Raw genomic sequence first — 22,521 nt, 5'->3', positions numbered from 1 at the left:
GAAAGCAGATTCTAAATTGAGATTTTATTTTATTATATATATATTTATTTGAGGTGGTTGACATCTTTATTGCTTTGGAGTCGTGGGGTGGGGGCAGGTGCTCAGGCGCTCTTGGCGGGGCAGGCACGTCCTCTTCATCACAGGCTCCGGCAGCCATGCGCAGATCTGGGCGGCACTTGTCTGGCCGCGGATCATGTCTGATGTTGCTGAGGGTGGCCCCGGGCGTTCTTGTTGATGTGGTTCCTACGCAGGAGGTGGCGGGTTTCCTTGGCCGGAGCTCCGCTTCCTGACCACCGCTACACCTTTGCCGTTGGCCGCGGGCTCCATGGCCACAGTCTTGCGGTGGATCAGCCTGTTGTAGCGGGACGGGTTGCGAGCCTTCAGGGTACTGGGCTCGGTGGTGTTTCTCTGCTTGTTCCTCTTGATCACGAAGCTGGAGCCGCTCCGCACGACCATCCACTGCAGATGGGCGGACGGGGCAGCAGCGACTCTCAGTGTTCCCGCCGCCGCCGGAGGCGGAAAGACCAAACTGGGATTTTATTTTTTAAATATTTTATTTATTTATTTGACAGAGAGAGAGAGAGTGAGAGCAGGAACACAAGCAGGGGGAGTGGGAGAGGGAGAAGCAGGCTTCCCGCCGAGCAGGGAGCCCGATGTGAGGCTCGATCCCAGGACCCTGGGATCATGACTTGAGCCGAAGGCAGCCGCTCAACGACTGAGCCACCCAGGCGCCCCCCAAGCGGAGATTTTAAAGCTGAATCCCCTGTTGGCCAGCTGGCCGAGAGGACCCCATCACTGGTGGTAGGTGGAGCACGCACGGCCCTGGCACGCTGGCTCAGGGCAGTATTACAACCCTCGCTGGCTGTGAGCTAGGGTGGGATCCTGGGGGAAGGGAACACATTGCTGGGGGAAATATATCAGGTCTGAGAAGTTACAAAGATAACAGAATTGGATGGCTGCGGCTGCAGGCTCTCAGTGCATTGGAGAAAGACAACAAAGGCTGAGGGTAATTAATCACCAACTAAAGGCCAGCTGTAAAGCCCGAAGCCCTCCTTGGCAACTTAAGAAGAGACTTTTGTCTCTTGCATCTTGAGGATTCAAAAAGCTCAGAAGGTCCAGGATTTACTTGTAATAGTAGGAGAGCTCCGGAGAAGTTTGAATTCTTAACTCTGGCAGGTCTGCTGGGAAGGAGTGAGGCCCTGAGACATTGGGTGGGACATCTGGGTTGATGCTTTAAAAAAATCTTGAATTCCCCCATTCTCCTGCATCCCTTGGGACTGCAAAAGTACCCACTTCTTCCTGTTAAAGGCTGTGCCTCCTCCCTTACCAGCCAGGTGCCCCCTTACGGAAGACTGCCTGGAGGCCCCAGTGGGCCTGGCCAGCGTGTACTGGCGGGAGATGGGTGAAGATGTGTCAGGCTGGATTCTGAGGGTGTTGCACCGAGAAGGGTGGGACATAAGGGCGAGTAGATGGATATGGAAGCACCTTCCCATGATACAGGACTTAATACTCTGACAAGGACCCCGAGAGATACTGTTAATATTCTGACGGGATGGCTCTTAGAAACTTGGAGGAAGCCACGGCCCACATTAAGTGAAGCAGAAACACCAGAACAGCCGTGGTATATGGTGGAAGAGGGCATCAAAGGGCTAAAACACGTGGGCATGTTAGAGTAAATATGCTATGCTAAAGCCAGAAAACTCACCAAATGATTATGCTCCATCAGAGGGCCCGAGGGGCAGTCTGTCTCCAGAAGGGATGAAGAGAGCCCTGGTGAGACAGGCACCAGTCTCATTGAGAAGCTCAGGGATGGCCGTGCTCTCCAGGCCAGCGGTGAGCTGTCACAGAACCGGGCTCCCTGATAGCCATGCGGATGGCGGGACGCGGAAACGGGCAGGTGGTGGGGGCCTGCCCACTGGAATGGAAGGGACTGAGTTACTGCACTGAGCGGGAAGGTTGGAGAGGCAGCCAGGGTCTGGGGCTGACTGGCCGAGTGCTGGAGGTCATTCACAGAACACGGCTTTTCTGGAAACAAGGTAGATGGCACTCCACATGGCTGTTGTTGCTCCATCTGTACAATAAAGAGAAATCGAGGATGGATGATCAGGAGGCTGAGGACGCCTACCCTGATAAAAAGTTACAGTTCCTTAAAAAAAAAACAAGCTACAATTCCCTCCTGTCTCTACACCCTGAGCCAGTCAGCTTTAAAAGAATTCTTTATCGAGGTATAATTTACTTACATTAAAACACCATTTAAAATGTACACTTTAGGGGCGCCTGGTTGGTCTGCCTTCGGCTCAGGTCATGATCTCGGGGTCCTGGGGTCAAGCCCCGTGTCGGGCTCACTGCTCAGTGGGGAGTCTGCTTCTCCCTCTCCCTCTGCCCCTCCCCGCCCCCTGCTTGTTCTCTCTCCTGCTTTCTCTCAAATAAATAAAATCTTTAAAAATAAATAAAAATGTATACTTTAATAAATTTTTCAAATTAACCATCACCACAAGATAGGTAACATTTCCCTCATCCCACAACATTCCCTTGCGCCCAGTGTTGTACTGGAGTCAACTTACATCATCTGGTGAGATCCAGTTGTTAGCTAGCATCTCTTCCATACTCAGTGTCCAGTGATGTCACGCTGGATTTGTGAAATTGTCAGTGGAAGGGATATTTATACCATAGAAATTGGCAAATACGGGGCACCTGGGTGGCTCAGTCAGGTAAGTGTCTGACTCTTGGTTTTGGCTCAGGTCATGATCTCAGGTCTGTGAGATTGAGCCCCGCATCAGGCTCTGCACTGAGCATACAGTCTGCTTAAGATTCTCTCTCTCCCTCTCCCTCTGCACCCCCCACCCTGTGCTCGCGCGTTCTCTCTCTCTCCCTCTCAAAAAAATAAAATAAAATAAAAATAAAATAAAATAAAATATATCTATGTATCTATATAGAAACTGGCAAATGCTACAAACCAGGGCTTCCTTCCCGCTGAAAGCTGGTTGTTAGACATGTGAGCCCATCACTGCTGTGGTACCCCTGCAGTCCAGTCCTCATCCAGGGCTGGCTCTTGGCCACTGCTAATGCTTTATCACAAGAGTTTCACACAAGTGGACTCATACGGCATGTAGTTCTTCTTTCACAGAGAACTTTTCACAGAGCACATTTTTAGATTTATCAGTGTGGTGTGATTAGTTCCTTTATCTTGCTGAGTAGTATTCCACTGTTTATGTAACACTGATGGTCATTTGGATTGTTTCCATTTGGGGTCATCAAGTTCCTATGAACATTAATACATCATTAGTACCTTTTTTTTTTTTTTAAGATTTTATTTATTTATTTGTTAGAGAGAGGCAGGCAGAGGGAGAAGCAAGCTCTTTGCTGAGCAAGGAGCCTGATGTGGGACTCGATCCCAGGACCCTGCGATCATGACTTAAGCCGACTTAATCGACTGAGCCACCCAGGTGTCCCCATTAGTAACTTTTCATTTCTCTTTAGTAAATGCCTGGGAACAGGATGGCTGAGTTAAATGGTAAGGGCATTCCTTTGTAAGGAATTGGCAAACTCTTTTCCAAGGTGACTATCCTGTCCTGCATTCCTACCAGCAATATCTGACCAGTTTTTGCACATCCTCACCAGCATTTGATGTTGTTGCAACTTTTAATTTTAGCCATTTTGATAGGTGTGTTGTAATACCTCATTGTGGTTTTAATTTGCATCTCTCTCATGGTTATGTTGAATATCTTTTCATGTGCTTGTTTTCCCTCTATATATCCTTTTTAGTAAAATATATGTTCAGGTCTTTTGCCCATTTTCTGATCAGATTGTAGTTTTTTTCCCTTTGAGTTTGAGAGTTCTTTTTACACTCAAGATACTGCTCCTTTGTTAGATCTATGGTTTGCAAATATTGTTTCCCAGTACCTTGTCTTTTCATAGTTTTCACATGGGCTTTCTAGGAGCATAATATTTAAATTTTAATGATGTCTAAATTCTTGATTTTCCCTCTTATGGATCATTTGGTGTCAGATTTAAGAACTCTTTGGGGTGCTGGCTCATTCAGTACAGCATGCGACTCTTAATCTTGTGTTGTAAGTTCAAGTCCCACGATGGATGTAGAAAATCTTAAAAATCTTAAAAATCTTTAGGGGCGCCTGGGTGGCTCAGTCAAGTACGCGTCTGCCTTCAGCTCAGGTCATGATCTCAGGGTCCTGGGATTGAGCTCTGCATCGAGCCCCGCATCGAGCCCCACATGGGGCTCCCTACTCAGTGGGGAGTCTGCTTCTCCCTCTCCCTCTGCACTAGCCCCTTGCATGTGCACACGCTCCCTCAAATAAATAAAATCTTAAAAACAAAAAAACAAAAAAACAAAACTGAGGAGCTTGTTTAAAAAAAAATCTTTTGGGGTGCCTGGGTGGCTCAGTCGTTAAGCGTCTGCCTTCGGCTCAGGTGATGATCCCAGGGTCCTGGGATCGAGCCCCGCATCAGGCTCCCTGCTCAGTGGGAAGCCTGCTTCTCCCTCTCCCACTCCTCCTGCTTGTGTTCCCTCTCTTGCTATCTCTCTCTCTGTCAAATAAATAAAAAAATAAAATCTTTAAAAGAAAAAAAAATAACTGTTTCTTCATAGATCTTGAAATTTTTCTATTTTTTAAAAAAAGCTTTATAGTTTTAGTTTATTTTTAGGTCCATGGCCATTCTGAGTTAATTTTTGTATAAGGTGTTAGATGTAGGTTGTTTCATTTTGTGCCTATGGCTGTCCAATTGCTCTAGCATTTGTTGAAAAGGCTATCTTTCCTCCATTGAATTGCTTTCGTAACTTCATCCAAAAAAAAAAAAAAAGTTTGGGCATATTTGTGAGTCTGTTCCTGGGATCTGTATTCTGTTCCATTTATCTATGTGTCTATCCCTCCACCTACAGTTATACACAGCATTGATTATTGTAGCTGTAAAATAAATCTAAAAATTGGGTAGACTGATTTCTCACACTTTTTTCTTTTTGCTCAAAATTCTTTAAGCTATTCTAGTTCCTTTGCCTTCCACATAAATTTTAGGACAATCTTGTAAATGTTTACAAAGAATCTTGGGATTTTGATAGTAATTACATTAAACCTGCATGTCTATTTGGGGAAGAAGTAACATCTTTACTATACTGAGTCTTTTGATCCATGAACACAGTATGTCTCTCCATTTATTTAGATCTTTGATTTTTTTCATCAACATTGTGTAATTTTCAGCACATAAATCTTGTGTTTTCTTAGATTTATACCTACATATTTTTGAGCAATTTTAAAGAGTATTGTATTTTTAATTTTGGTGTCCACGTGGTGTGTGTGTGTGTGTGTGCGTATGAATTTGTTTTTTACAGATTCCTTGAGATTTTCTACATAGACAATCATGTCATCAGTAAATGGGGACAGTTTTATTTTTTCTTTTTTTGTCTTCCCTTTCTTGCCTTATTGCACTGTCTAGAACTGCTAGCATTATGTTGAAGAAGAGGGGTGTGAGAGCAGATATACTTGCCTTGTCCTGATCTTAGGAGAAAAGCACTCAGACTTTCACCAGTAAGTATAATATTAACTGGGACGCCTGGGTGCCTCAGTCAGTTAAGTGTCTGTATTCGGCTCAGGTCATGATCCCAGGGTCCCGGGATCGAGCCCCGCATCGGGCTCCCTGCTCAGCGGGGAGCCTGCTTCTCCCTCTGCCTGCCGCTCCCCCTGCTTGTACTCTCTCTCTCTGGCAAATAAATAAATTAAAAATCTTAAAAAAAAAACCCAAAACACTGTATTTAAAAAAAAAAGTATAATATTAACTGTAGACTTTTTGTAGTTCTTGTCAAGTTGAAGAAGTTTCCCTATATTCCTATTTTTCTGAGAATTTTTTTTTTTAAAAACCATGAATGGGTATAGACTTTTGTCAAATGATTCTTCTCCATCAATTGATATGATCATGTGATTTTTCTTCTTTAGGGTGTTAATATGATAGATTACATGGATTGATTTTTGAATATTGAACCAGATTTGCATCCCTGGAATAAACCCCACTTGAGCATGGTATATAAATTTTACCATAATTTGATAAAATCTATTTGCTGATACTTTGTTAAGGATTTTTTGCATTTATATTCATGAGAGATATTGGACTGTACTTTTTTTGGTACTGCTGGGGGTTTGTTTATTTTCATAATACTAGCTTCATAAAATGAATTGGGAAGTATTCCCTCCTATTTTATGGAAAAAATTATATAGAATTAGTGTTACTTCCTCTTTAAACATTCGGTAGAATTCTCCAGAGAAACCATCTGGGCCTGAGAGTTTTTTGGGGGAGAAAAGGGGGGCCTTAAATTATGAATTAATTCTCCTTAATTGTTATAGGGCTATTCAAATGATCTATTTCATATTGGGTCAGTTATGGCAGTTTGTGTTTTTCAAGGATTTTGTCTAACTTATCAAATTTATGCATATAGAGTTCGTAGTGTTCCCTTATCATCTTTTTGATATCTGTAAAGTCTCTACGCTGTGTTTCATTCCTAATATTTGTAGTTTGTTTTCTTAGTCAGTCTTGCTAGTGGTTTGTCAATTTTATTGATGTTTTTCAGAATACAAGCTCTTTCGTTTCATTGATTTTCTCTATTTTTCTTTTACAAATTTCATTGCTTTCTGGTTCCTTTCATTTTTATTTCCTTGCTCATGCTCGCTTAGGGTTTACTTTGCTCTTCCATTTCTAGGTTCTTGAGATGGGACTTAAGATGACTGATTTTAGACTTTTCCTCGTTCCTAATGTATGCATTTAGTGCTTTAATTTTCCCTTAGCACTGCTTTAGCTGTGTGCCACAAATTTTGCTATGTTGTTTTCATTTTTATTCAGTTCAATGCATTTAAGTTCTTTCCTTCAGAATTCCTCATTGACCCATGGATTATTTAGAAATGTGTTTAGTTTTGAAGTATTGTAAGATTTTCCTCCTATCTTTCCATTGTTGATTTCTATTTTGAGTCCATGGTGATCAGAGAACACATTCTGTATCATTCCATTTTTAAGATTTTATTTATTTATTGGACAGAGAGACAGCAAGAGAGGGAACACAAGCAGGGGGAGTGGGAGAGGGAGAAGCAGGCTTCCCGCAGAGCAGGGAGCCCGATGTGGGGCTCGATCCCAGGACCCTGGGATCATGACCTGAGCTGAAGGCAGACGCTTAACGACTGAGCCACCCAGGCACCCCTGTATCATTCCATTTTTAAATTGGTTGAGATTTGTCTTTTGGTCCAGGATATGGTCTATCTTGGCGTATGTTCTGTGGGAGCATGAGAGAAGGTCTATTCCACGGTTGTTGGGCGGAGTGTCCTGTGTTGCTTAGATCCTGTTGGTGACTGTGTTTTCATCTCAGTATCAGCACCTGCTATCTTTTTTCATGCAGTTTGAGATCTTCCTGGGTCTTGGTACGATGAGAGACTTTTTTTCCTAATATGTAACAACTTTATTTTTCATTTTTTAAGTAATCTCTATGCCCAGTGTGGGGCTTGAACTCACCACCCTAAGATCAAGAGTCACACACTCTACCGACTGAGCCAGCCAAGCGCACCCATGATGAGACTTTTTATCGGAGCCTGGACATTTTTGTATTATGAGATTGAATCGAAATTTAAACTCCTGTCTAACTTTCTGTGAACTGCTTTGGCATGGGCGGGGGAGGCGGAATTTCATGATCCTCCACCAGCTCTAATCTCTGGCTTTATTTAGGTTCCCCCTCTGCACTGTTCCCTATACTACAGTGTAGGAAACTACTTCTAGGCCATAAACTGAGACAATCAGGGGCTCACCTCATTTATTTCCCTTTTCAGTATCCAAACATGTAGAATTTTGTCTGTGTTTTTAGTTAATTATAGTGGGAAGGTGATTTCTGTAGCTGAGATCACTTCATGGGTGGAAGCGGAGGTATTTCTGAGCCAGGTTTTCGGCGGGAACAGATGTAAGAGGCTAGGCCCCTAGGAGAAAGGGCCTTGAAACAGCACGACCAGTGTGTGAGGTCGTAATCCCCCCAGTCTTCTCCCATAAGGACTCATGGCCATTTGCACAATACACACTGGAAAAAGAGGAATATTCGACCATTTGAAGAACTGTCTGCTACAGGGTCCTGTCTGATATTGATGTCCACAGATCTGAAGCGTATGGCCCCGTTAGAGCGGCAGTGTACTGGGACAGGGTGACAAATGTATTCCAGACTAGGTCTGGCTCCGTAGTTCTGCTGGGTTCATAGATCCACCTAGCGGTCACTTCACTGGTCCTCAGTGGGTAACTGAGATGGGTAAGTATTTGATAGTTGGCAGAACTACATTAACCATGACAGGGTAAGAGATATCTTAGTGAAGAAGACCAGCATGAAACTCTTGAAGCTGCCTCCACCATCTCAGGCCAAGATAATTAAAACTGTCACATCAGGGGGCACTTGGGTGGCTCAGTCGTTAGGTGTCTGCCTTCGGCTCAGGTCATGATCCCAGGGTCCTGGGATCGAGCCCCACATCGGGCTCCCTGCTCAGCGGGGAGCCTGCTTCTCCCTCTCCCGCTCCCCCTGCTTGTGTTCCCGCTCTCGCTGTCAAATAAATAAAAACAAAAAATAACAACAAAAAAACTATCACATCGGTGGCCCTCTTGAAGACCTAAAGGATGCAGGGATGGTGGTCCCATCATAAAGCCATTTAATTCACTAGTCTGGTCCCTGGTAAAACCAGACATTTCCTGGAGGCTGACAGTGGATTATGGCGATCTCAACCAACAAGTAATTTTCGACAAGTACTCTGCTGTGCTAAATGTGGTGTCTTTGCTAGAGCAGATTAACACAGCCTCAGGTACACGATAGGCAGCCATTAATCTGAACAATATATTCCTGTCCATCTCTGTAAGAAAGGAGGATCATAAAAAGTTTGCTTCACTAGTGGGATGAGCAGTAATATATATTTACAGTCTTGCACCTGGACCATGTAAACCCTCCCACCCTGTCATCCTATGACCTGGACCATCTGGGCATTCCACAGAGTATCACATTACCACATTGATGACATCAAGGTCGTTGTACAGGACCAGCAAGAAATGGCAAGTACATTAGAGACTGGTGGTATATAAACCTGCAAATATTCATGACATTTTTAGAGGTCCAGTGGTCTGGACCATGCCAGGACATTCCCTCCAAAGTAAAGGGGAAATTTTACATCTCCCATCTCACTACTAAGAAGGAAACACACTGCCTGGTAAACCTCTTTGGGGTCTATAGACAGACAGCATATTCCACACTTGGGAATAGTGTTCTGACACATGTATCAATTTTGATCATAAATGGGACAGATGTAGTCATGGCCTGCAAAGGGCACAATGACCAGGTACCTTATCAGGTAAACTCTTTGGACCAGAAGTACAAGTTGAGGGGGTGTAGCTAGAAATCTAAATGGGGAGTAGAGGTGGGAGAGGATAAATACCCATTGCAGACTGGACAAGCTATAGCAGCAGGGGCTGTGAGCTATCCCAGACCTTCCTCTGTTAGTTTTCCCAGGAAAAGGGGCCCATCAGAATCCTGAAGGGATCATTCTAGAACTTATGAAGTAAATGGATCTGAAGAGCCCAAAAGGTGGACTGTAGTGGAGACAGCGTGCGGCCCCAATTTCCCACTCCAGGACTGAAGCACTCCTTTCCCAAGCTGCTGAGAACGCTGATAGCTCCCATCTGAGTTCCCCCCTGGGAACTGCCTTTGCCTCAAGTCGAGTCACCTGAGCACATGGCCCTTTCCTGGTCCATGTGGGGGTATGTCTGGCCACTTGCCTCAATAGGTTACACATTTCTGCAAAGCTATCCTAGCTTGAGTGTGAGGGACTGACCAAGGTCTTTGTTGAGACCACTCAGCTCAACCTCCCCCCCTCTACACAGTCCTGCTTCCTTGACTCCCCCACCATACACTTCCTGCACACAAATTTCCAATTCAGTCTGTTTCACCAGGAACTCACACTATAGCAAATTAAAATGGAAACACTTTGGGATTAGCTGTGTGGAATGTTGTGCCTGTTGCTCAGGCAATTTCAGAGAGCTTTATGATGCTGACGGTGGTGGTGTGGAAAGATGTGTTAAATGAGCTTTTCATCTTAACAGCAGGGATGGAGATCAATTTCAACCACCACCAGTGGCGGACTTGAGTTACGGAGTCTGGCAAGTGTGAGGCTGGCCTCATGTGAATGAAAGTTACTTAACTCAGAGTGGTAGATGAGCTCAAACACTATGACAGAAACACATCTCTCTGAGCTTCTGGTAAGGACAGCGGAGGCAATGGTCCCTCCTATACCCTTCCTGAATTGTGTGACATCACATTATATTTGAGTGACTAGCATAATCCATTTGTCAACAGTTGGGTCTTTTTTCCACTCATGGACCTTGAATTTATGCAGAGCTACTTCCCTTATCTCCCATCAAGATACCTATTCCATAATTACCCAGTGACTAGCCCTATATCATAACCCTGGTCTAGAGACCAAGATATCTTTTTTATAATTTCAGGAGCTGGTTATAGAAACAAAACAGAAGTTCTCCTTAAATTTCTTTCATCTCAGCTTCATTTTCTCCAACAATTACCCTTAGGCTGTATTCAGATCCCTTTTAGAAAAGTAGAATCCATTGTACTTATTCATATTCATGACTTTATCAATATACCTAACAAAAATAACTCTTAAGACCAAAGACATACCAGATCAGCTTGTTAAGTTCTTTGCCCACAGCACCTATGGGATGTAGCCTGCAAATGCATCCTCTTCTTCCTTCCTTTTTAGCACCAAACCCCATAGCTCAAGAGGACAACCTACTTGGAGGTTCTATCCCCAGTCTACTCAGGGCTGGTAAACAACACCTAAAAAGAACACAAGCTCTATAGTCAGTGGTATTGTAATAGCATTGCATGGTGACAAATGGCGGCCTCGGCATACCTAGGTAAGCACAGAACGTACAGAATTATCCAATCACTATGCTGTACACCTGAGACTAACGTAACATGGTGTGTCAAGCATACTACAATCAAAAAAATTTGAAAATTAAAAAGAAGTTAAAATTTATCAAAACATGCACACAAACACTTAATGACCATACACAGCACCATTTGTAGCTAAGAAAACTGTAAAGGTGTGGTGTTAAGTCATAAGTGCATAAAGTAACTGTAGTGCATACCATATCACTGTCATAAAAACACCCAAAAATAAAAAGAGCACAACCTCTTTATTTCCTCTTGTGATGCAAATGTTCCGTATGTATGAAAATGGGACCAGTACTGGAGAGAATGGGTAGCTCTCCCATTTGTTCCAGCAAATTCCAGGCTCAACAGGATCTAGACTGTTTTCATCTGTTACTATTCAGCTTATCAAATCTACAGCCTGGTACTCCTTGAGCAGGACGGCCCAGGTAAGGCCGATGTGCTAACAGCCAAAGACAGAGGTGGGAGATACGGACGAGTCAATGTGGCCATGCAGGTTAGGCCCATGTCCCCACGTGCTCTCTAAAACTCCATTATTTGGTCAGAGCTGGGAGTGGTGTCAGCGTGCAGGCCCACTGTCGCTCACTGCTCCTCTGATTCTGCTCTTCTGCTTCTGAGGGAGAGAAGGTTCAGATCGTCTGGGAGCTGGTGGGGACCACCCCCTGGGCAGCTTGCCGGGCTAGCCAGTACTTGTATCTTTTGGTCTTGGGCCTCTCAAAGTTCACCACAGACATAGGTACCCTCACAGTGTCAAGTCCATTCACCTGCACACAGAACGACAGGAATCCTCAGAGGTCAGCTGGGCAGAAAAGAGCTACTACCACCGATTCCCACCTTTTCACCCAGCCAGAAAAAGGAGGCGGTATGTGAAACACTCACCGTCACCTCACACCAGTACTCGCCCCACCGCGTAATGGGCTCTTCTGGTAACTTTAATGCATGCGGGGCGACCACAACACCAAGCTGCAAAAAGTCACAACCAAAAGAAGCTCTGTTTACATTGATGCAACTGTAGGCAACCTCAAAGAAGGTTCTGGAATTTCCTGTACAGGAATGAATAAAACTGAGGAGTTTACCCTGGCTGATCCCATGGGAGGGCACAGACCTCCATAGATAGTGGCAGAGAAACTCAGTCTAATTTCTCAGAAAGGGAGGAGGATTCACCAAAGAGAAACAGGTCTTGAGCCTGAAATCACTGTATCCACAAAAGTACAAACTCCCCAGTGAGTCACATTTTCTAGGTTTTCCCTGGCTAGAGAGGAAATAAATGATAACACCATCTTTTCCTATCAGTCTTCAAATTCTGACATCCCTTAGTCCTTAGCCATTTCTCTCCCACAACTCCTGCAACCAACCAACAACACCTTCCCTAACTTAAGCTGTATGATCACACTCTTTCCTAACAAAGGGATCAATTCTGGGCCTCCTTCCCAGGGGAAGCTTATACCCTCAGAGGCACAGTGGTATGTGGGAACACTCACATTTTTGAAGAAATGGCGGGCGACTATTTCAGGGTTTAGTTCCCATTTGACGTTGTTCTTCATCCCCACTTCCAGGTGACAGCTTCTCAGAAATTTCACTGTCTGACAAATTATAAACAGGAAATAGGTTAGAGTTGCAATCAAAGGAGAAGAAACATGTTAGCAAGAGGCACAACGTCTGAGTTCAGGAAAAGGGCACAATTTCTGCTTCACAAGCATACAGGTGAGAAGATGACTGGGAAAGAGAAACATTCTTACTGTCTCACGGCTGATTTTGTAGGAAGGTGTTTTAGTGAAACTTTGGAGGAGAGGGTCACCTATACCTGGTTGTTCCTAAGCAAGGAGAAACAGGCCATGTCAAAGTTAGACCTATCAATGGGGATCAGTGGTAGATCTCAGGACAGATCGACTTTTTCTTTTCTTTTTGAGAGAGAGCATGCATGAGTGAGGAGGGGCCTAAGGAGAGAATCTTAAGCAGGTTCCGCGCAGAGCACAGAGCCCGAAGTGGGGCTCGATATAACAACCCTGAGATCATGATCTAAGAGGAAATCAAGAGTCGGACGCTTAACCAACTGAATCACCCAGGTGCCCCAGGATAAAATGACTTTCTTTTCTTCTTCTTCTTTTTTTTTTTTTTTAAAGATTTTATTTATTTGACAGAGAGACACAGCGAGAGAGGGAACACAAGCAAGGGGAGTGGGGGAGGGAGAAGCAGGCTTCCCGCTGAGCAGGGAGCCCAACACAGGGCTCGATCCCAGAATGCTGCGATCATGACCTGAGCTGAAGGGTGACACTTAACGACTGAGCCACCCAGGCGTCCCCTAGAATGACTTTCAGAGACCATATTAATCCAATACTTCTGGCCCTTCAATCCTACCCCTACCCCATTAATAACTTCTCCCTGCTTACAGAATGAAGTATAAATTCATTAGCTGAGGATTCAAAATGTTTTACAAGTCTCACCTCAACCTCCTTTCCAGCCACATGTTTTGTAATATTACCCTACATAAGTCCTCTGCTTTTGCTAGACTGGTCTACTTTCCATGTTAAAAACATGCCTGAACCACCTGTACTTTTTTTCTCCCCTTAATACCTTTCCCACCCTCCTGGCCTTTCCAAAGTCTACTAAACCCACAAGGCCCAATTCAATCCCGTCTGAAGAAAAGCCCTCTCCAATCACCTTTTTGATCTATGTCATTCTTATAATCTACTGCCTTGAGCTTACTGATCACGTTCTCATGTGTCTATGTTCTCTGTGACTTGTCTGTAAATATCAATGGAGACAGAGCCCTCATCTCACACTTTTCCATGGGTCCCCTGGTAATCAGGCTGCAGCCTTTCTCGATAAGCTAGGGCACTTCACCCAACAAGTTAGGATCTCCCAGGAGGTCTCAATACCAGTTATGGCAGCCAGACATTTCCTCTTTCTCCTACACTTGTCTCTGAAATCAGGAGATTTCAGGGAAATCAAGGAGCCTCTCAGGAAGAAATTGGTGACTCCTTAGGTGACAAATAAGTAACAACTTTCTATGTTTTTACTCACCATCTCACCTGCCTTGGTCTGGATCTTCTCTAATTTTCCTTCTTGTCTCAGCTAGAAAAGAAAGTTAAAGATGAAAAAAAAAGAAAAGAAAAATGAGTCCATGATAAATATCGAACTTACTATGCTGGATATAGGCTGAGTTTCTGGGTTCCTGTTCTTCTAATCCCTATTTCATTTTTAAGTTAGACAGCAAAGAAAAGGAAGTTGCTAGATGAACTCTTAAGGTTTCTATTCCTCCAAGTCCCTCTGCCTTCCTTTGCGCTCACCAATTTCTCCTCCTCAAACAGTTTCTTGTTTTCAGGGGATGCATATACAGCCAGACCTTGAGGCAGTAGTCGATTCCGGCCCAAAGATTTCTTCACTGAGACCAGGTCACCCCGGACTCCAAGTCCTGCCAATAAGAACAGACACTGGATCAGACTACCTAGGAGTACCTAAAGAGGAGGAGAGGATCAAAGAAAGACGCACCTATCATTCTCTCATAGCGGTTATTCCTCCCAGAAAAAAATGTTCACTAAGAACAACACTTAAAAACTTCTAATTAGTTTCTTAGGGCCTGATTTCGAAATTTAATATTCCCTGTACAAAGTGAGAGTTGCCCCCGTAACAGGATTTCAGGAATTGTAGCACATGCTGTTAAGCCTCCTTTTCCCTCCACGCACTGTTACTGATGTTGCTGCATTCACGTTTCTTTTTCTATGCAGGAAGGCAAGGACACAACCATAGTCCTTTCTATGGCTTCTTCCTCTCAAATACAGAGATCATTTCTACAAAGTAGAGAAAGGACGAGAAACAGCTAAGAGGGGACGGCAGGGAAAAGCTGATGCCAAACAGAGCCAGCCTAAGATAGGAAGTATCTTTGCCGGGCCTTACCTTCCACCGACTGCGTGAGGATGAGCTCCAGGCTGCCTTTGGGCCCGTGTTTCGTGTCCTCTACCAGCTTGTAGACCCGGTGTCGCCGGTGTAGGCGCGGCTTCCGGCCCTCTCCGGCCAGCGGCACCTTCCACCAGCGCTCCACGATGACCGTGCCCTGGCAGCCGGGGAGCGAGGGTGAGCGAGTCTCCCGGAGAACCCCCTGCCGCCCTCAGCCGCCGGCACACGGACAGCCCGCCACAGCCAGGCCGCGGCCCCCCAGAACAGTATTCGGGCGTAAAGAGCCCCACCTGAGGCGAGGACCCCCAGAGCTCAGAGCTGGCCCTCACCCGATTGTGAGAGAGGCTGAAGTCGCGCTCCGGGCCCGGGGTGCCCCGTGCGAGTCGCGGGAGCAACAGCCCCCGCACCGTCCCTCGCAGCAGGGCCCTCCCCGCGACCGCCGCCATGTCCCCAGCGCCGAGGGAGAGTGGAGGAGGCCCCCGGCGCCGGCGCAGGAAAGGCCCGTGCGGCTGCCCGCGGCGCGCCTGAGCCGCTGCCGCTCTGGATGGCGAAGCCGAGGGGCAGACCCGGCCCGGCTTGGACGGTGGCCTCGCCGCCTCGCGGCCGCCGGGACCTCAAGGAGCTGAGGCAACGATCCGTGATTCAGCGTTTTCCTCATTTCCTCCTCCCTGTTTCTTCTCCGGGCAGGGACGCGCATAGTTATCGACAGATCGTGGCATGAACCGGAAGAGACACCGTCTCCTTCTTGCCTTCACGTTATCTTTAAAAATGGGGGCGGGCGCCTGGGTGGCTCAGTTGGTTAAGCGACTGCCTTCGGCTCAGGTCATGATCCTGGAGTCCCAGGATCGAGTCCCGCATCGGGCTCCCTGCTCGGCAGGGAGCCTGCTTCTCCCTCTGACCCTCCCCCCTCTCATGTGCTCTCTCTCATTCTCTCTCAAATAAATAAATAAAATCTTAAAAAAAAAAAAAAAATTAAAAAAAATAGGGGCTTTGGTTTATCTCTCGCAGCTCTGAGGTCACTTGCAGCTCTGGCATTCTGTGATAACTGGATGCTGAGGAAAGAGGGATGCAGCTCTCACTTTTCCTTACTTGAGATCTTCCTAAAAGTGGTGGAGGGATGGGATCCTCTGGAAAATGATGGCAACTCCAGGAGGGGGCCTACCCTTAATCTTTACAACTGTGGTACTCAAGCTAGCATTTAAAGAATTCTAAATCACAAAGGAGATAAGCCACAGAAAAAGGAAAGTATGGCAGTGGTGAGAGAGCAGAAGGCAAGCTGACACCCACAACCCCCACCCCACCTTGTGCTTTGTCCCCAGCTTGCCTTCCACTCCCTCAGCAGCCCGGTCCAGACTGTTCTGTGGAGGATCTCGGTAGTGGAGAGAAGACCACATAGATGGAATGAGTAGGGTCTGTTTGGCAGCAGAGATTGTGTGAAGGTGCTCTACGCATCCTGTTAGTTGACCCGGAAACGTCCTCACTCCTCCAATAATTACACTTGCCTCACTTAGCTTCCAGGACACCAATTTTGTTTCTGTTTTCTTCCTGCTTCGCCAGTTTTCTTCACAGTTTGCTTTACTGATTTCTCCTTTTCTCCGAACTATAGAGTGCCCCTAGGACAGTCTTCCCATCTTGACTCTTTTCAGTATACACACCTGCTTTGAGCTCATTCAGTCTCAGTGATTTCCAAAGTTCTTTCTCTCTCCTAGACTTCTCCTAAACTCCAGACTTGAATAGCCCGGCGCTTATTTGTCTTTTCCTTATATATCTAACGGACAATTCAAAGTTAACATGCTTCAAACTAAGCCCGTCTCTACCCAGCCTCAAACTGCCTCACCTGCAGCCTTCCCCATCTCCGTTGATGGAAACTATTCTTTCAGTTCTTGGACTCAACTTCTTTCTCTCAGACTCCCGGAAATCCTGGGGGGTTCTATCTTTAAACTATTTCCAGAATCCAACCTCTTCCCACCACCTCCAGTGCTTCAGCCTGGAATAAGATGCTATCTTTCTCCTGGATCACTGCAGTAGTTTCTTAGCAGATCTGCCTTAGTGTTCTGCAGTTTATTTACAACACAACAGTCAGGATCTCTTAAAAAACATACATCAGATCATGTCATCCCTCTACCCAAAACTTTGCAGTGACTTCCCCTTTTACTCAGAACAAAAGGAAAGGGCCATACAGTCATCTACAGGGCCTCCCTAATCTGGCCCATTAGCGCTCTGACTTCATCACCATGCCCTCCCTGTTTCTTGAAAACACCAGGCACTTTGTCCTCAGGGCGTTTGCACTGGCTGTAGCTTAGGCATGGAATGCTCTCACCCCGAGATGTTGGCTTGGCTAACTCCCCCACCTTTAAGTCTTTGATTAAATGTCACCTTTTCATTGAAGCCTATGTGGATCACCCTATTTCTTTTTTTTTTTTTTTTACCCTATTTATTTCTCCAGCCTGCCCCACCCCCTTCACACTCCTGATCTTCCTTTATCCTCTTTTCTCCATAGCAGTTATCATCTAACATACTAAATTTTATTATGTTTATAGTTTATGTTTGTCTTCTTACTGTTTTAAGATTTTTTTTTATTAGAGAGAGTGCAAGCAGGGGGAGAGGGAGAGGGAGACAGACTTCTTGCTGATCGGGGAGCCCCACACTACAGGACCTAAGCTGAAATCAAGAGTCAGAGCACCTAACTGACTGAGCCACCCAGGCTGCCCCTGTCTTCTCACTGTTAGAAGCTAAGTTCCATTAAGCAGGGATCTTTGTTTTGTTTACTGGTGTATCCCAAGCACCTAGAATACTGCCTGGCTTTCAGTAGGCCCTCAATCAATATTTGTTGAATGGATAAGTGAATGAATATGCAGAGGTCTCAAACTGGTGGCCCCAGAATCAAATTTTGCTCACAATGTTGACTTTTTTTCATGAACAGTTTTTGTCTTTTGAGTTAGTAGCCACTAGTTAAAAAATGTGGAGGAATTTAACACAAAAATCTATCTTTCCGTTTTATGTTGAAAAATCATACAATCTGGGACCACTGAGTCTGCATTTCTACAACTGGATGGAGCTGAGTTGTCAGCTTCTTTTAGGGTGTGAGCTTTCCATTTTGCTACAGCCCCATCCAGCAGCTCCACTAATTCCATTAGCTGTCCCGGCTCCTGGAGGCTGTTTGCAATTTCTACCCTACAAGGCAATGAGATAATTCAACAATGTGTAGCACCCCTGGATTATTAAAGGTAGGGATATAATAAAACTATTGAATTGATAGGAACTGGGAACCAACGTATTAGGTCAGACATTGGATCAGGGCCTTGGAAGCCTACAGTGTTAGACACCAACCAGTTTGTTGCTCAAGTGGGATGTGTATATGTGTGTGTGTTACACGAGAGTGTGCACACACATGAGCGCATATGCCAGAATAAGGAGCCAGGTTGGGTGTGCTTGACAAGTGCTCAGGCAGGGCTGTTTACCAATCAGTACAGAAGCTAAAGTATTCTAATCACTGGTACAGCCAGGAAGTACTTACTAGATGAACAGGATAAGGGGGTTGGTTGGGTGGGGTAGGGGACCAGCAGAGTGGAGTCCTGAAGTGACATAAGGGCTAACCCCCTTGCCCATGTCATAGTGCCCACCGGGTCACAATGACACCAGGTTGTGTGAACCTCTGCCACCCATCTCTGAACCTCACTTTGCCGCAGGGAGGCACTGAACTGAGAAACTGCCTTGTAACAGGTTACGCCCCTCTGCCTTCTCCCTTTCTTATATCAAGAGGGGAAAAACACGGAACTACCTCTACCCGATCTGGTCACCATACGCCTATTACCTTTACTGTTACAAATACCGGATCACCCTCCGGGAGAAGATGCTGCCTTGTTGTTATAAAAGGTACTTGTTTTCATCTCTACTTGTAGTTGTTTATATAAACTGTCAGGAAAAATAAAAGAATTTGAAGGGAATTCCCAAGGGGCAAGAGATAATAGCAAAGGCGGTGGAAGGCTGGCATGGAACTTTACAATTTTTCCATCTGGCTGGCTTGGGAGAATGGAAACAGGCTGGTCCACAGAAGATACAGAAGATAGTGCCAGAGCCCAGTCCTGTGTTCCTGGAAGTGATGAGCCTCTCTCCTTCTCAGACACAGAGGGAAACTAATTTGGGCCCATTTTCCCAACCAGCATCACTTATAAGGAACGGGAGGACTTGACACTCCGGCCCCGTTCCTGCCTTCAGTGCTCCTGAGTCCCTAGCAGGCCTCCAGGCGGTCAGAAGCACCGAGCAGGGTGATCACGACCAGCTTAAAGAATTATACTCGGTAAGTGGCCTCTGTGCTGGGGAAGCCCCTAGCTTGCTTCAGTGACACCTTGTGAAGAAGGGGCATTATTGGCTAGTTGGAAAATAAATTGTAGATCTTGGAGCTCATGTATAACAGCTAGTTGCTTTAGAAACAAGGATTCTGGCCCAGAGATATCAAGTCAAGATCACAGAGCTGGTGGTGAAAAGCTTAATGGGAAAAGAGGAGGTGGGAACAAAGAGCAGAATGTAGTAAGGCTTCTGGGACATAAAGCTGTTTCGCTGCTAAGCAGGGACTAGAAACCAGAACTCCTCAACTTGCCCCTCTATCCTGCTGCAGTAACATGCCTGTGGGTGACCTCTACATTTTAAAAGAGAAATAGAATTCAGAGAAAACCCCTATCATGGAAAAAAGTGGAAGAGCATTATCAGTGAGACAGTAAACAAATGACACAGCGTCATTTAAAGAAGCAGCCCTCTGATATGTTTCTGAAGGGTTGGTGCGCCTCTCAGGTGAGGTCAACAGGCAGTAATACTGCCACTGCACTGACTCCTTTCTAGATTGTTTGATATCAAGGAAAGCTCCACGATAGAGAATTAGGTCCTAGGACTAAGGGATAAAGACTTTGGCTCCAATTCTCCCAGGCTCCGTCAGCTCCCCGTTAGCTTTCTCAGACCCAGCCAAATCAGCCTGCGATCTGAATTAAGGTCGAGATGAGAATAGAAGACTATTACTCTTATTCCTCTTCCAGGCTGGGAACCTGACGGTGCTGGCTACTGACCCCCTGCTCCATCAGGACCCAGTGCAGTTAGACTTCCATTTCCGCCTCACCCCCCAGACCTCTGCCCATTGGCACGGCCTTCTCTGTGACCATCGACTCTTCCTGGATATCCCATATCGGGCCTTGGATCAAGGCAACCGAGAAAGGTGACTGAGCCCAGATGGAAAAGCAGGGAAAGGGGGGGTGGAGAGGGGAAGAGGCAGGGGCTTTCCTTCTTTTATGTCATAATCAGGTAGTGGGTATGCTAACCACTGAGGGTTGATTCAGAAGCTAGATACTTTCACACCACTGAACTGGCATGCAAACAAGCCCATGAGCTGAGCCAAAATCTGGGCTTCGAGGAGTCACAGCCCATGGGAGGCTGCTGGACTCCGATTCAGAAACATAGAAGTGAGGATCCTTAAATAGTTGAGTAACAGGACGTGCCTTCCAGCTGTTTGTCTTTATATAGCAGTTCCTCTCTCCAGGCCCCTTCAGGTGTCAGTCTTATCGTGTACAATCCCTGGCCTTCAGAGGACAATCTATCAGTGCAAGTTCATCAACTTTCACTTCCTGGCTTAGGTCAGGAAAAATGGAACAATAAGGTTTCTTCTACTCCAAGTAGGGGTCTGGATTTTTAGTTCACTAAATATTAACCATGATTCTTCCCTCTGGCCCCTAGTTTGACTGCAACACTGGAGTATGTGGAGGAGAAGACCAATGTGGACTCCGTGTTCGTAAACTTCCAAAACAACCGGAATGACAAAGGTGGGGATCAGCTGTCCTTCCTGGCCCATGGTGCTGAAGCAGCTGACAGCAACTTATTCCTTTGTAGGAGACTCTTCCCCCACTCTTTAGAAGAGAACATGCTCATAGGCATTTCAGGGATTTAACCACCCCCCTCCCCTGCAAGGAAATGAAGGCACTGAGCACTCTGTGCATTCAGATTACACTGGGATTATGAGGAAGGCCCTGCAGGTAGAGGTCAAAAACCAGACTGAAGAAGCACTAGTGAAATTAACACAGAACCATTCAAGGCATGTAGCTGGTGGGACAGAAAGGACCTCAAACATATTAAGCACCTACAGTGTGAAGGGGTTGAACACAGGGCCAGGAGGATAGGAATATATTTACCCAGATGCTTGGAGCACATGTTGCAGAAACCACCTCTTCCCTCATACTCTGTTAGAAGACAGAAGATGGTCAAGAGTTTACTACACCATCATTGTGTTGGGCTTCATAAACATCAGCTCATTTAAATTCTGTGAGGAAGGTTCTATGATCCCCATCTTACAAATGAGAAAACTGAAGTTCAGAAAGGTTAACTTGTAGAATGTTACAAAGGTAAGTAAATGTTAGAGCCATGGTTGAAGTCTAAGTCAGCTAGTCCACAACACGTCACCCTAATGCCTACACTACATGGCTTTCCCCCAGCTACTCCCCAGTGAAAGAAGCCAAATCTGGGGGGAATAGTTGTTGTATGGAACCTCAGAGTGTTTTCTATTTTTTTTCTCTTTTCACAGGTGCCCTGCTACGGGCCTTCAGCTACATGGGCTTTGAGTTGGTCAGACCCGATCACCCTGCCCTCCCTCCCTGGGACAATGTCATCTTTATGGTGTATCCCCTTGAAAGGGAACCTGGCCACCTCTCCAATGAGCCTCCCTGAACATACTTATTCCTGCTGAGGGGATAATGGGAACTTGATAAATGGGAACCAGGATGTGATGCAGGACACCTTCCATCTTAGGAATAAAGGGTAGTGCAATCCTCAAGTGTTCACTTTTCTTGGGGGGAAGGCAGGGTTGGTTATGCAATCCTCAAGTGTTCACTATTTCTTGGGGGGAAAGCAAGTTGGCTGGAGTGGAGTGGAACTGAATTCACTATAGGATAACATTTAATGATGGAAAAAAATCAGAGGGACCTGCACCAGAGAGGGAAGGGAGCCAAGGATTTTAGGTTTCTTTGCCTTCCCCCCTACTCCCAAAGCCATTTACTTATCCTAACCCTGTACTGAGTACTTGCCAAGAGCAAAAACCAGGCACTATGGAATTCAGAAAGACTTAAGCCTTGTTGGGAGATTTTTGTCCATATATTTCAGTTCAAATTAGAGAAATACTAATTCCTTCTCTTTGGATGTGGAGAAAATCCAAGAAGGTACCTGGATCCCACAGCTTTGGCTCAATGGGAGGATTTCAACAGACAAAATGAGAAGCATAGAAGAGGAAATTCCACACAGCAAGAAAAGTACAGGATTGTGTTGAAAGAATAAGGAACCCATCTGATTGGCAAGACTTAAAAGCCGCATTAAAGGGACAGACTTAGCATTCACAGTAACAGACTGCAGCCAGGAATGAGGCATCACTCATTTTCCTGAGCACCAAGTCCTATGAATGATTTATATCAGGGACCCCTCTAGTTAAGGGTAATTGCCAAGGGGCCAAGGAGCCTGGTGACTAGTGGGCCTCATGACCTGACTGTCGAGCAGCACCAACCCCAGGGCCAAGCCTGCTTCAGGGGTGGGTTCACTGCAGCCAGGGTCTGAAACCTTGCCAGATCAATGGCAGTCCTTCACTGATTCTTCCAAGACCCCACAAGCTACTCATCAGAGATGCT

General features: G+C 45.7%; 2 protein-coding genes and 1 long non-coding RNA gene across 4 annotated transcripts; 1 reads left to right on the top strand and 2 right to left on the bottom strand.

Moving 5' to 3' along the window:
• Window positions 1–2,949, bottom strand: LOC144381867 (uncharacterized). Its single transcript, XR_013447917.1, has 2 exons — window positions 2,565–2,949; window positions 1–2,071 (listed from the first exon to the last, which is right to left on the bottom strand). It is a non-coding gene; the product is annotated as an uncharacterized LOC144381867 (long non-coding RNA).
• Window positions 2,950–11,198: 8,249 nt separating this feature from the next.
• Window positions 11,199–15,362, bottom strand: MRPL9 (mitochondrial ribosomal protein L9). 2 transcript variants are annotated; one of them, XM_036118770.2, is made up of 7 exons: window positions 15,160–15,362; window positions 14,870–15,026; window positions 14,263–14,387; window positions 13,997–14,047; window positions 12,454–12,555; window positions 11,852–11,935; window positions 11,199–11,736 (listed from the first exon to the last, which is right to left on the bottom strand). In XM_036118770.2, exons 1-7 carry the CDS (start codon window positions 15,313–15,315, stop codon window positions 11,602–11,604), a joined length of 810 nt encoding a protein of 269 aa, XP_035974663.1. In that variant the 5' UTR covers window positions 15,316–15,362; the 3' UTR covers window positions 11,199–11,601. The 2 variants fall into 2 exon arrangements, with proteins under 2 accessions (XP_035974663.1, XP_035974664.1); XM_036118771.2 differs by having other exon boundaries at window positions 15,199–15,360.
• A 490-nt stretch (window positions 15,363–15,852) lies between these two features.
• On the top strand, window positions 15,853–21,675 carry OAZ3 (ornithine decarboxylase antizyme 3). Its single transcript, XM_036118772.2, is given in 7 exon segments — window positions 15,853–18,096; window positions 18,630–18,745; window positions 19,033–19,093; window positions 19,095–19,169; window positions 19,900–20,075; window positions 20,591–20,676; window positions 21,432–21,675. Coding segments are annotated over 7 exon segments (684 nt in total). The 5' UTR covers window positions 15,853–18,069; the 3' UTR covers window positions 21,575–21,675.
• The last annotated feature ends 846 nt before the right edge of the window (window positions 21,676–22,521 follow it).

Source organism: Halichoerus grypus, chromosome 5 (assembly GCF_964656455.1).
Source record: "Halichoerus grypus chromosome 5, mHalGry1.hap1.1, whole genome shotgun sequence".
NCBI classification, from domain to species: domain Eukaryota; kingdom Metazoa; phylum Chordata; class Mammalia; order Carnivora; family Phocidae; genus Halichoerus; species Halichoerus grypus.
Note: the sequence above shows the minus strand (reverse complement) of the source record. Positions and strands in the feature narration are given on the sequence as shown.